The sequence below is a fragment of the Mustela putorius genome, unplaced genomic scaffold (assembly GCF_011764305.1).
Source record: "Mustela putorius furo isolate JIRA1106 unplaced genomic scaffold, ASM1176430v1.1 tig00003859_pilon_pilon_pilon, whole genome shotgun sequence".
In the NCBI taxonomy this organism is placed as follows: Eukaryota; Metazoa; Chordata; class Mammalia; order Carnivora; family Mustelidae; genus Mustela; species Mustela putorius.
In genome coordinates, this window is record NW_025422011.1 from 16802292 (window position 1) to 16815840 (window position 13549).

Here is a 13549-nt window from a genome sequence, read left to right on the forward strand (position 1 = left end):
GTCAGATGCTTAACAAACTGAGCCACCCAGGTGCCCCGTAAATATTATTTTAAAAATTTTTATTTAAAAGCATGCTACATTTCTTAAAACTCCTTTATGAAAGATAGATACGAGAACACTCTGTTTTTACTTTCTACTGGAAATGTTTCAGATTCCTCAACAAAATCTGTGGAATAGGCTTCTTGGAGAAATGAAACATTTAAAAGATAGAAATAATGAAGGAGACTAGATTGTGCTCACAGGTGAACTTAAATAACTTAAAGGACAATACAGCCAATAAATACATTTTTAGATGTTTCTCTTCACATACAGCCATTCAGTTCTCTAATATCTTTTGCATATACTTTTTTATGAGACTATTCTATATATATTATTACCAAAATCAAAATATTCAGCTTATTGCTTTTATTATACTGCCATAGTTGATCATATTCCTTAAAATCCCAAAAGTTTGGGGGAGAGATAGCAAGTGGGAGATTAATTAGTTTACTTCTGAATTTTTTTTACTTCTTCATTAACCCCTTAACCAGGGATCAAATATTTATTCATAATTTCTTTTAACCACTTAGCAAATGTAATTTAGTGGGGCAGGCAAATCATTCCAATTTCATAATGATTTTCACTGTTGTTATTTGATTTTTAAGCCATTGCTTATATTAATAGCTTACTTTATTCTGTATAATACTGTACAAACTACACAAATATTAATGTATGTAAATTATAATCCAGGTGATATTGTGTTAGAATCTGGACAATCACAGATGAAAATTGTATTTTTTTTTTCCATCTAATCTACAACTTCAGTGCTTTCATTTGGAGTTCATTTTAAAAGTGGTTTTAATACATAAAAGTCTTTTGAAAGGCTTCTAAAACTTGGCAGTCTCAACAAAATGTTTCTATCTGACTTCCTTTTTAAGTCTCTCTATGGACTTACAGTAAACAAACTTTTTGAAGCGGGAATCTCTAGCCATAATGCAAGAACAGATGAATAGAACACTAACCACTTTATCCTGAAATGCACATTTTCAGTTGTATATAAGATGCCTTAAAGCATCATATAAATATTTTAAGATGTTTCGTAAACTATTAATGGATAAGTATTACAACAACTAGGATTGGATTCTTTAAACAAAACTTGCTGCAAGGTTTAGAAGAGAAGCTCTTCTATATCTTTCAGTAGCCCTGTCTCTCATTACTTTTAAAATCCTGTTTTGAATTGTAGCATATAATTATTTTGAAAAGTTATGTTATTTAATCACATAACTTCCACCACCTCTTTCCTAAACTAGAAGTTTACCAATAAATCTTTAACGTTATATATGTATTTTTGTTAAATTTTACTTTTAAGAAAACTTTTGATTCTAAAAAAACAGAAATCAGGTGCATTATATTATTACTTCATTATTAGGTACCTTCAAACTATGTGAAGTGTTAATAAGCCTAAAAAGATCATCTTCAATATCAGGATAACTTTATTAGACCCTTATAAGTAAACCAATTCCAAAGTTATTTTTCAGTGAACAATTCCTCTCCAGGTAGTTCCCAGACTGTTTTAGAATTTTATAAACTCTGGTTAAGTTGAAAATAGTCTAGAAAGTTTGCTGATCCTTAAAGTGACATCCTTTCTGTTTAGTAATCTGAATATTTCTCAACAAAAAGAAATTAAAGTATATCTTGCTGTCATGAAATCTAAATGTGAAAGTAAAGATAGGTATCACAACTATGATAACTAAAGCTGGAGATCTTAAGGACATTTAAAATATCTGAAAACAAATTGATTAAATCCATGTCCTTATACAGAGACTGTCTTTTACTTCTTAGAGATTTTGCTGTCTTAAACAATATTTTTATTTCTGCTATTATTCTTTATAAACTTTTGGATATACCAAAATTACATTTGTTGCCATTCAGATTTCACAGGCAGTTTACCTGTTTCCTGAAAAAAAAGAATTTTGCTTCCTTCTGGAACTCATGACTTTAAATCTATTTCATTCATTACTCACTATATTGAATGATTTATTTCTGATGATTGATTCACCTTTTTATTAGCCCTCTTTAAATTTTACCAGTTGGTAATCATTCTCCCTTGTTTTTTGTTATATGCCAGGGAAAACAAGAGGTGGGGAGTGAGGTAGGGAGTAAACCTATAGAGAGTGGTCTAAGAAAAGATCTCTTCTACCTTCCATAGGCCTAGAATGCTCTTCTCTTTGCCCATTCCGTTCATGTTATTTGCTTGCATTATTTCAGTTAGACTTTCGAATGTAAAGCTTCATTGCTTTGGCTAGACTTTGGTAGACTCAGAGTCCATAGATTTTGAGTACAGCTTTCCCAGAATAAGCAAGATATGTGTTTTGGTCTACTTTTTCCTTTACAGCCTCAGAGCCTAATTATATTATTTTCCTTAGAAGGTTGTAGATGTGTCTCCATGTGTGTCCATCAGCCTCCCCCTCTTTCTTCTCTCCCCTCTCCACCTGCTTTTAAAATTCAGTTTATATATTTATAAAAGTAATATGCATCCATAGTTGAAAAAGCTAACAGGTACTGTCATATTTAAACCATCTCAGTTTTTTAAAAGTAAATGTGTGGAGTGTTTGTAAGAAAATATCGTTTACTGTTATGCTAAAATAAAATATGTAAATTCTTTCTTTTTTTTTTTTTTGAAGATTTTATTTATTTGACAGACAGAGATCACAAGTAGGCAGAGAAGCAGTCAGAGAGGGAAGCAGGCTCCCTGCTGAGCAGAGAACTTGATGTGGGGCTCAATCCCAGGACCCTGAGATCATGACCTGAGCCGAAGGCAGAGGCTTTAACTCACTGAGCCACCCAGGCGCCCCTAAATTCTCTTCTTGTATTGCTTTGTGGTTCCATATGTATTATTTGCTTTTTTTTTTTTTTTTTTTTGAGATTTTATTTATTTATTTGAAAGAGAGGGGGAAGCAGGCTCCTTGCTGAGCAGAGAGCAAGATGCGGGCGCTCGATCCCAGGACCCTGAGATCATAACCTGAGCCAAAGACAGAGGCTTAACCCACTGAGCCAGCCAGGTGCCCCAGTAGTATTTACTTTTATTCCCATCCTCTTTCTGATTCTCTCTTATTTTGTGGAACTACATTCTCCAGTAGATTCTTCTAGTGGGTCCACAGGAAGTAAACCTTTTTAAGATAGTGCATGTTTTGAAATATATTTTCTTGTTATTTGATTAGATTTAGAATTCTAGGTTGGAAATAAATTTTTTGAGACCTGTGAAGACATTGCTCCATTGGTTTCTAGATTCCAGTGCTGTTGTTAACTGACATGCCATTTTTATTCTCCATACTTTATGTGTGACTTTTTCCTTCCAGGAAGATTTTGGGATTTTCCCTTTATCCTTAGTTTTCTGAAATATCACAATGATGTGCTTTGGTGTTAGCCTTTTTTTTTTTTTTAACCTCATTATACTAAATAGTCTGGGCCTTTCTCCCTGAAAAATCTTTTATCTTTTCACTCTGAGAAATGTTCCTATATGTATTTATGCACATGTATATCCCTCCATATATACTTTTCTTCCCTACTTTCTGTTCTGTCTTTGGACACTTACTAATCTGATGTGAATCTCCGGGATTGATCCTTAATTCTTTTATCTACCTTCTAGTAGTTACCTCTTTTGGTTCTGGGAGATGTCCTCAACTTTATCATACAAGCTTTCTTTTGAGTTTTTTCTCCCTCTCATATTTTAAATTTCTAAGAGCTCTTTTTAGTAAGTCAGGGTTTCTTTCCATAGCACTTTGTTTCTATTTGATGAATGCAATATTTTTTCATCTCTCTGAAGATACTAATTATGATTATTCTAATATACTCTTCAATTTCTACAATGTCTATTTCCTTTCACTTTTTTTTCTGTATGTAGTTCTATATTCTATCATGTTGAAAGACATATCTGGTGACCCTGGTTATATTCTGTGTACATAGTTAGGTCTTTCAGCTTTGATTTTTGGTGATATCCAGAAACGGTCAGTTTGGGGGAGCCCGAAAATGTCAATACTTAGGTCTTTTTATTATTAGAGTTTACCTATAAAGAACTCTGATTTCACATTTAGGTGATGTATAAGCCCAACACCAATATATTGAAGAAGTAAGAGAAAAATCTGTATGCATTCATTATTGAGAAATTATTAAAAATTAAAATTATTAAAAAATTATTAAAAACAGCTAGTGTTAGCTGTACATGTTGGCCATAAGTCTCAAGTTGTCCAGAGAGTAACTTGTGTCTTCTAACAGGGTGACCAAGGAACAGTCACCTATCAGTACAGGTGATAGTGATGGGGAAAAGGGATTTTTGAGGGGTACAACTTCCTTATGCAGACTTTCAGTCAGTTCTCGTTTAGCTTGACCCTATACCTTAAAAGACCAGAGACTTTCTGAGGCTTGAGAGAGCTGGATTTTTATTCACTTTTGTCCCATTCCTTACACTGCTCATTTAAAAAAAAAAATTTTTAAGAAGCAATATATATTTATTATTAAAAGTGGTCAAATGCTTAAAGAAGAAAATAAGATCACTCAGAATTTTTCCAATCATAATCTATGCTACTGTTTTATAGATTATGCCATATTTTCTTCTGCTCTGTTTTCTGTGACTTTTTCCCCCTTTTTTGTTTACAGAATCTGTATGTGTATGCTTTGATTTGTTTTGGGTGAACTTTTTATTTGTTTTAAAAATTAGGACCATGCTTAAGTAGAATTTACATACTACTTAATTTAATGAGTATTAATTCATAGATTTATGACTTTAAATAACAATGAAATTGTGAATGTCACATGTTTTATTTATCCTTACCCTAACTGATTTAATTCTCCCTATGGTAGAGATTCAGTCTTGTGTAGGGGTGAAGAACATGCATCTGGGTTATCAGAAGGCCTAAGTCTGTATGCCATTGTTTTATATTATCCTTTTATAGATCCAATGAAGTTCCCTCTACACTTATTATAAGTACTTAATATAACTGATAATCAGTAGAAATTAAGGTCCAGAAATGGGGTGTTGGCAAATGCATTTCTTTTCATGGACCTAGCAGCCCAAGAGTATAGAACAGGAACCAGAGCTGTAGGTAGTCTAAGCTAGAAACTTCACCTTTTTGCCTAAGAGATTCTCATCTGTATATGGTGTAGCCACCAATGCTGGAAACAAGGCCGAGGGGTTTGGGCACTTTCTGGTCAGTGTTCCTTCCTTTCAATACTGAGACAGCTGGGCCAGGACTGGATTTGGGGGGCTCTTAGTGCTACTGCTAGTATTCAGATATTACCATTTTACTGTATCCTATAGCTTTGTCTCACCCTTTCTCCTTTTACCTCACCTACTCCCTCATCCCTATTACTAGGGGCTCTAGTAACATTTAGCCAGTGTCTTTTTCTGAAGTCCCAGGGACAGCACTGAACAATGAAGTGGGGGGATATTTTTATGTTATTCTTCCCCCAAGCCTCCCTTTATTCCAATTCTAGCTACATAGCATCCTTCCTAAAGTCCCCAAATATCCTGGGGTGCAGATGATATTCTTCCCTTATTACCAGTATTAGGAAAAGTTTCCTCCTATTTTTGTTACAGTATATGGTTTTTTAAAGGAAATCTGGAAGGGAAGCTAGATGTCTCTCCTCAAGTTACTATCTTGGTTAAAGATGATTCGTCTTCTGCAAAGTTAACGTTCATAGCCTTTCTTATACTACGGGTGTTTCTAAAGTAAAGTGACATATATGAGGCGAAGCCAACCAAGTAACTGTTCCAGTGAGAAATTTTTCCAAGTATTCAATTCCTTTCTGTCTTCCTCCCCTATCCAAAAGAGAAGGTTCTCATAGCATGTGTATCATGTGTTACATGATCAAAATGCACTCATTACAGGACCGTATTTTGCATTTTGAAGCCTCACTAAATATGGATTAGAAGACAGTGGCTGCTTTTTAAGGAAGTGAATGCACAATTAACAAGGTGGAGCAGCCAGTCTTTATATCTGAAATCATAGTAGATCTATGCCTAGAACTGAAGATAAACCCATGTCATTGGCTTGAGGGTGTCTAGAGATGAATTTGCAGAGAAAGTGGAGTGCTTAACCTAAACAAGGGTGCTCTTCCTGTATTATGCTGTTAACTTAAATCTTTCCCTCCCTTCGCACAAATTCCTAGGAGCCAAAGTCCATTTTCAGTAATTTTCTTTCTACCACCCTTTTCTAGAACCATTCCTACTTCTCTCTCCCTTTCTTCCCTTTTCACCACTACCCAAGCATGATGATAACAGCCATCATCTCTGAATAAGTAACTGTATCCTCAAACCCCAGAGAGTATCGCTGCTCAAGTCCATGAACATGCAAACTAGACAGGGAAGGAAGCAGATTCTAAGATGCCTGCATTTACTTGAGTCAGAGCTCCTCAGTAGAGTGAGTACAGGACCTCAAATGGAATGAGTGGGCTGGGGAAAGGGGGATGTCAGTAACAAGAGAATGTAAATTGGAGGAAATGACATTTAGGACCTTTTGAACTTTTCTGTAATTGCTCATATAAAATTGGCTCATGGTTTCACTGAAAGTTGTCCATTTCTGTTGATTAAATTATACAAAATACTACAGCTTTGTGTGAACTTATCTTTGGTCCTGGTTGTTGGGCAGCTGATCACACCCATGTATGTCACTGAAAATGTTTTGAATCTACTTTATGTAATTTTAATCTGTTTATTTGATTATAACAGCCTTCCCACATCAATCACTACTATTACCAGTCTAGTCCAGGTTCTCATTATGTTTTGCCTTAGCTATAGCTATAATGTGTTACTGATTTCTTTGTTTCCTCTCTTACCCACTTATATTCTGTTCTCTACACCATAAGCAAGGCAGTCTTCTTAAAAACATAAAAATCAGATCTCATCATACCCATGTTTAAAATAATCTTCCACAGATATCCCTTTGCATTTGGAATATATCCAGATCTTTGTCTTGTTCATAAACCCTAACACAGGCTGGCCCCTTTTGATCTCTTTAGTCTCTTATTTTTTCTTCTCTCTCTGACTCACTACACTTCAATAACATTAGCCTTTTTCCTTTTCCTTGAGTTCAACAAATTTATTGTTGCCGTCAGGTCTTTGCTCTTGCTATTTCCTCTGCTTCTTTCCCCAGCTCTTCATAGAACAGACTCCTCCACAGCCTTCAAGTCTCAGATCACACATCTCACCTTTAAAATCACCTTCCCCCGCCGTCTAATTAATACCCCCATCTCCCATCACTCTGTTCCATTTGTTTTATTGTTTTTCCAACTCATTTGTCATGATTATCTTAATTAAGATAATTTATTTTTCTGCCTTTTCCCCCCAAAATGTAAGTTCTTAAATATCTTGTTTCCTGCAGATTCTCAAAACCTATCAAAAGTTCTGGAACACATGGCGGGTGCTTAATACTGAGTGGATGAACAATGACTCCTTTTTATGCCGATACAATCCTCTTAGTTGTTTCTCTTGTACCACAGCTGATGAAAACTTCTTTTTTCCTTTCATAATTAAACATTGTTCCTAGATTGAAATTATTAGTAGTGACTTCTTCTAAATGTATTGACAATATGGTTATTGTTATTATCTGGAAGTTAATTTCAACATATTCACATATATGCCATGAATCATAATCATTTCAGGTCAGTAGAAATGCAATATACCTACAATGTGTTAGAGAGTTAGTCCCAAAACCGCTTTTTCTAGACCATAAGATACATTACTACCCACTACCATCTATACTCAAGCATTATGATATAATGGGCTGTTTTTTTAGATGAAAGACCCGGAGGAGAAGACTTGCTATCCTCCCAAGTGGCAACTAATCATTTTATTCCACTTTTTAAGAGCCTACCTTACAACAATGCACTTAAATTCTCTATCCTCTCCTGTGTGACACCCACATTACTGAGGTATTTTATTGACTATCATCATCTTTTAGAGTCCCTTGTTCTGAAAGTCTGTAACTACATGATTCCTTTTCTCATTTTATGAAGACTTTTTAAAGGAATTATAATCTGCCTTGAGGTTCCTTCTTTATCATTCCCACTCTGTAGGCCCAAGAATCATAGAATCTTGTTAGATAGTATTTTCTCAGGCTGAATCAGGGGAAACTACAACTACCCCAAGCCTTGTCTTCTGGAAAGTTACTGTACATCCTCTAATGGAAAAGTACAGCAGATCTCTTTTATAGACATAGAGCTAGCATACTCAGTATTCCTGAAAGCCTATTAAAATGTACAGTACTCCTAACCCAACACTCCAGTTTGCCATACCCACTTAATGTACTCTATTGCCTAACTAGCTAAAGGGGAATGATTGTTTGTTATATAATTGTATTTATATATTCTGGAAATCATATTCAAACTGAATATGAATATGATTCAAACTGAAGTATCAGTTTATGGTGTTTTTTTTACTTTCCATGGATTAAATGGAGACATAATCCCTTTGTAGTTACAGTAGAGTGACTTTTGAGTTTGTATTTAAATCTTTAAATCTTGTTTTTGCTCAGGTTATCTTCTGAAACTTTCTGAGCAACTAGTCAGCCTAAGTAATCCTGAACTGACCATCTGTTTTCTGCCCCCTTCTTATTATTGTATGTATCTAATAGTTGAAGGGATAAAAAGAAAAGAACCCAATGGATTTGTGTTTTGCATATGCTGTATTTTTGTAGCATCTCTTCTTCCAGGCTCAGAAAAACAATGGTGTGAATCTGTATTAACTACCCCATCTCCATGTTTCTCCTTCAAGTTACCAAATTTATCCTTCCTGAAGAGCAGAATTACGGCTAGAGATACATCTTTTTAACATTGCTATTGATTTTACTACAAACTGTTAGTCTAATTATATCAAAATTTGATGTTGGATGTATATTCATATTATCCCAGAGAACAGGTGGATATTTCTTCAGTGTCTTATGGAAGACCTCCATTTCCATGGTTTTGGGGGTTTTTTTGTTTGTTTGTTTGTTTTTTACAAACAGTGGGCAGAAAGTGGCCCACTGTCATGGGAATTTGCCCAATGCCACTCCAGCAATTATCCCTCTCTAGACACTATGTACAAGAAAAATAGTGACTCTGGAAAATCCTTATGTCTTGAGATTTCATGTTCCATTATGTTTTAAGTTTAAAATACTGTTATGAAGCCTGCATTTTCAAAGAACACTTAGGTGTGTGTGATTTAGCAATATGTTTGTTTATATTACAATTTATCATCAGCCTTGATAAACTGGGTAACTGATCAATGGAAAGTGAGACATTGTTTGAAATGTATCCTTTTAATGATAACTGTGGTTTAAGTATTGATAGAATACTAGAAAGTAAATTACAACTTTCTATATGAAAGTATTAATGCTAACAGTTGAAGCATATTTACATTTCTAGAGCCTTTCTTCAAACCCTAGTTATTTTATAGATATTGTCCAATCCTAGAAAATTCCCTGTACATGTGGTATCCCCTTTTGGGGGGGGGGGGGTTAATGCTCACACTGCTTAAATGAGTTGTCCAAGGTCACTCAGTGAGTTGTTGCTGAAGCCAGAAATAGAATCCAAGTCTCCTGACTCCTAGTTCAGCTCTCTATCCTCGATATAGTTTTCTATCTTCTATATACCCCTGCTGCCTCTCAGGGGAAAAGAAGTTAATCTTCCAGCTATTAATAGCCACCAAATTGGTGGTAGCAGCACAGTGGAGAAAAGTAACTGTCTTTACACTGCAGCATTAGTATAAAAATATCTGGTAATGGAAAATTTGACAAATGTCATGTTAAAGGGAGTGGAAAATTATTTTAAGATCTGGATCTCATTTATCTAGTTCTCAGAAAAGTAAAATTCCTTAGTAGAACAGGGATCATATTTTTCTTCCTGTTTTTCAGTTGTTTTTCCTAGAGGGTAATTGTCAACCTAGCCATAGTAGGGCCTGTCATGAACTAACATAATAATAATAATGTATGTTCTGTTGGTGATTGTTATTAAGTGGATTTTCTAACTTGGTTGAGAGTTTGAATTGCTTTATTGAAATACATAACAATTATTCAGCTTTCAGTGTTATTTAAGTTAGTATTATATCATAAAGCAAATCTAACATCAGTTGGGAAATCTTTTGCATGATTTAAAAACATGGGCAGAAATATACATTGTAGTTTCTTTCCTGGACAGTACACTTGAGGCAAAGTTACTTCATGTCAGGCACCTGAAGTCACCATGAATGAAACAGGCAAAACATAAAAAGTTAACTAAGAAATACAAGATTAGTGTACTCAAGTTGATGAAGTTTATTGTTAATCTATGCAATCAATCATTGCTTTATTTTTTTTTAAATGTTTGAGAAGTAAATATTTAAGCATGTCTAGATTGTGGGAATTCAAACTTAAGTTTTAACAAAAATTTGTCTCTTAATTTTGGGCCAAGAAATAAGAATTTCCCTACTGACGATCTCTGGATATCATGTTTATGTTAAAGTCACTAGAAGTTTTTAATCAGAAGAATGACATGATCAGAATTACGACTTAATTTTAAGTGTAGGAGAGCTAGGATTGGTGGAAGTTGGAAAATGTGAAGAAATAGTAAAAATTGGTTATTTGGACCCACGTGACTGAAAAAGTAGTGGCAAGAGGATAATTATGAATAAAAGTGTATTTCTTTAGAGAAATACATACATTTACTAGATGAAGGGAGATAAGGTGGCATGTTGAAGAGGTAGTAGGGAAATCATTTTGAAATCAGAAGTTGTAGGATAGGGCTAAGAAAAGTTCATTAAACTTGGTAACCTCTTGACATTTGGGAGACTTAACTTCTATAGAGTGATGAGGTTCATGCAAGAGTACTCTGACCTCTTCAGCTTATGTTCATTTATTAATCTAATTTCTGAAAAATCTATGAATTGGGTATGGCATGGGAAATAATCAGAATGCTTAATTAACCACCGTACCTGAGATCATAACAAATTTCATTTTTTCATCCACATAGAATTTTATTGGTCATTGCCTTTCCTGTTAATTTAGACTAGACTTCCACTCAATTAACAAATAACTGGTGATGTTTTTAATAGAATAAGTTACTAATCTCTGCTCCTATGGTTGTTGAATACTTTTTTCTTATCTGAAATCTAAAACATAAAAGCTTGGAAGAAATTGCTTATGAATTTTGTTAGAATTTGTTGGAAAATTGTTTTCATGATTACCCTAACCTCAATTTTGCTATATCTACAAATTAGTATTGATATTAGCCATTTATTATTTCTGTTCTAGAATATCTTCATAATGAGCTCATTAACGTTATTTGAAATTATTATCAATAATCTATGTTTTTGTTTTTCTTTCCAGCTTTCTTTTAAATTTTCACCAGTTGACAGAAAATGTACTTTATTATTTATTATTATTTATTATTGTTGTTGTTGTTGTTGTTATTGTTGTTTACCTCATAGGGTTATTGGAAAGCTAGGTGTCATTATTGAGATTCTTTTTAATTTTATTGAATAGGCACATCTTCAGGCGAATCTAATCTACTTAAAATTCCTCCACAAAAAAGAACCCGAAGAAAGCTCATGCCTTCTCCCCTGAAAGCAAAACATCCGCAGAAGTCTGCACTGTCTGAAAGTTTGCAGCTCAATGATTCTCTCAGCAAAGAACTTCAACCTATTGTGTATACACCAGAAGACTATAGAAAAACATCTCAAAATTCATCTGTAGTGACTTTATTAAAACCATCATCACATACTACAGGTTTTCAGACCACCAGCTCAAGTGTAGACAGTGATAATTCTCTGAAAATGTTATGTGAAGTAGATACTCCTCTCAGCAGGAGAAAAGAATATAGACAAGAAGATTTGGACTCTACATTTACTATATGTGAAGATACCAGGAGCTTGAAGAGTAAATTACCTGAAAAAGAATCACTGTCAAACGATAACATTTTACAAAGGTACAAAAAAGAGTATTTGCCAAGTATTCATTTGTTTTTGTTCTTGTTTTGTTATTTACATAGCCTTTAAACCATAGCTTCCTGTTTCTTCTTTAGTTATATTTAAGGTCTGTTTCATGGGTTAAGTATGCAATCTTGATTACAAAAGTCAGTGTTTTACCTTCATTTAATCTTGTCTTTCTAAATATTAATCCACTAACACAGTATTTTAAGGCCTTTAATTTGATATCTTAGTTGACTGACCCCTCAGTTGGCTAGAAGAAACCTTAAGATATATTTAGTTGTTCTATATACTCCAAAGTTAGATTGATACAAGCCATCATCAGAGTATTACTATGTTTATTATTGTTTATTAATATGTTCACTAAAGGAAATCTCACATTTTTTTATTGACGTTTAGCAAATCCCAACATACCCTGAATCATCATATTTCCAAGGTATGGTTGACTACATGTCATCCAAGCAAACATCCTTCTCATTTTGTCTCACTTCTCCTTTCATATCCTGTACACTTCATCTGTATAGTAACAGGTATTCCAAATATGAGAAGAATGATACGTTCACCTTTCTATGCTATTGGGATGCAGAAATCTCTTTTGAGAGCAACTCTTTCTATGATATAAAAAGGAGAAAAGAAAACCCCAGGGCGAGTAAGAGGGGATCGAGAATAATACTTTTCTTTATATATTCATATGAAGTGGTATTCTAATTATGAAAGTGTATGCCCCCTTTTTCTCCATAATACAAATCAGAATTACTCTTTTTATTTTTTATTATCTAATATACAGGCTCGCCTCTTCATTCTCAACTAAACGTCCTCTACCTATACCAAGCATAGTACCATCCTACATGGCAATGACTGTTACTGCCAAAAGGAAACGAAAGTTCACAAGGTACAATTAACCATAAACAGTGCTTACATAAGATCATCTTTACAATTTGTTTCCTATAGCTCCTTTTTATTTCTTGTATGAAACTGTGAACTCATGTTTAAATGTACATATAATTAATTGCTCTGAATGCAGCACTAGATTTTTATTATCAAAGGGAAATCTTGATAAAGTCCAAGTATTTTACTTGATAGTTACCAAAAGTATTCTCTATCTCAGATTATTAAAAATAAATTGAAAAGTCTTCTGGCCTCCAAAAATGTCATTTAATTTTAACTTTTCTTCTGGTGACAACTTTTACTCATTTGGTATTTTTCTTTTTGTACATTAATGAATTTCTTCAGTCCTAAAATTGTTTTACTTTAATGGATTTTGACATATGACTAAAGTGTAATGAGTGAAGAGACTTATGTTTCTGGCTTTGACAATATAGATTATATGAGACCAAACCACCTATCAGAAACAGTTACAGAATGTGATAAATACAACCAACAGCTGCTTTCAAGGCCCTGGAGACCAACCAAGACAACCAGGACCTGAAGGTCTAAGATCCAGAGGAAAGGAAGACAAGCTGTAGAGAGCCAAACTTTCTTTGCCTCGTTTTTCCATTTAGTATTTGCCAACTCATGGCATCAAGTATAGAACCCAAGCACAAAATGGAAGCCTGCAGCTATCAGCAGTCTCACTGAGTTGGGAAAACAAAATAATTCTGTCTATAGCTCTTGTCCTTAAGATATTTGCCA

General features: G+C 34.1%; 1 protein-coding gene across 2 annotated transcripts in view; it reads left to right on the forward strand.

Moving 5' to 3' along the window:
- The window catches only part of KIF18A (kinesin family member 18A), an 80475-nt gene that overhangs the window by 58727 nt on the left and 8199 nt on the right, over positions 1-13549 (forward strand). For both annotated transcript variants that reach the window (XM_004755896.3, XM_045066107.1), the window contains 2 exons: positions 11475-11916; positions 12705-12809. In XM_004755896.3, the coding sequence (XP_004755953.1) occupies positions 11475-11916; positions 12705-12809 (547 nt within the window). The remainder of the gene's footprint in view (positions 1-11474; positions 11917-12704; positions 12810-13549) is intronic.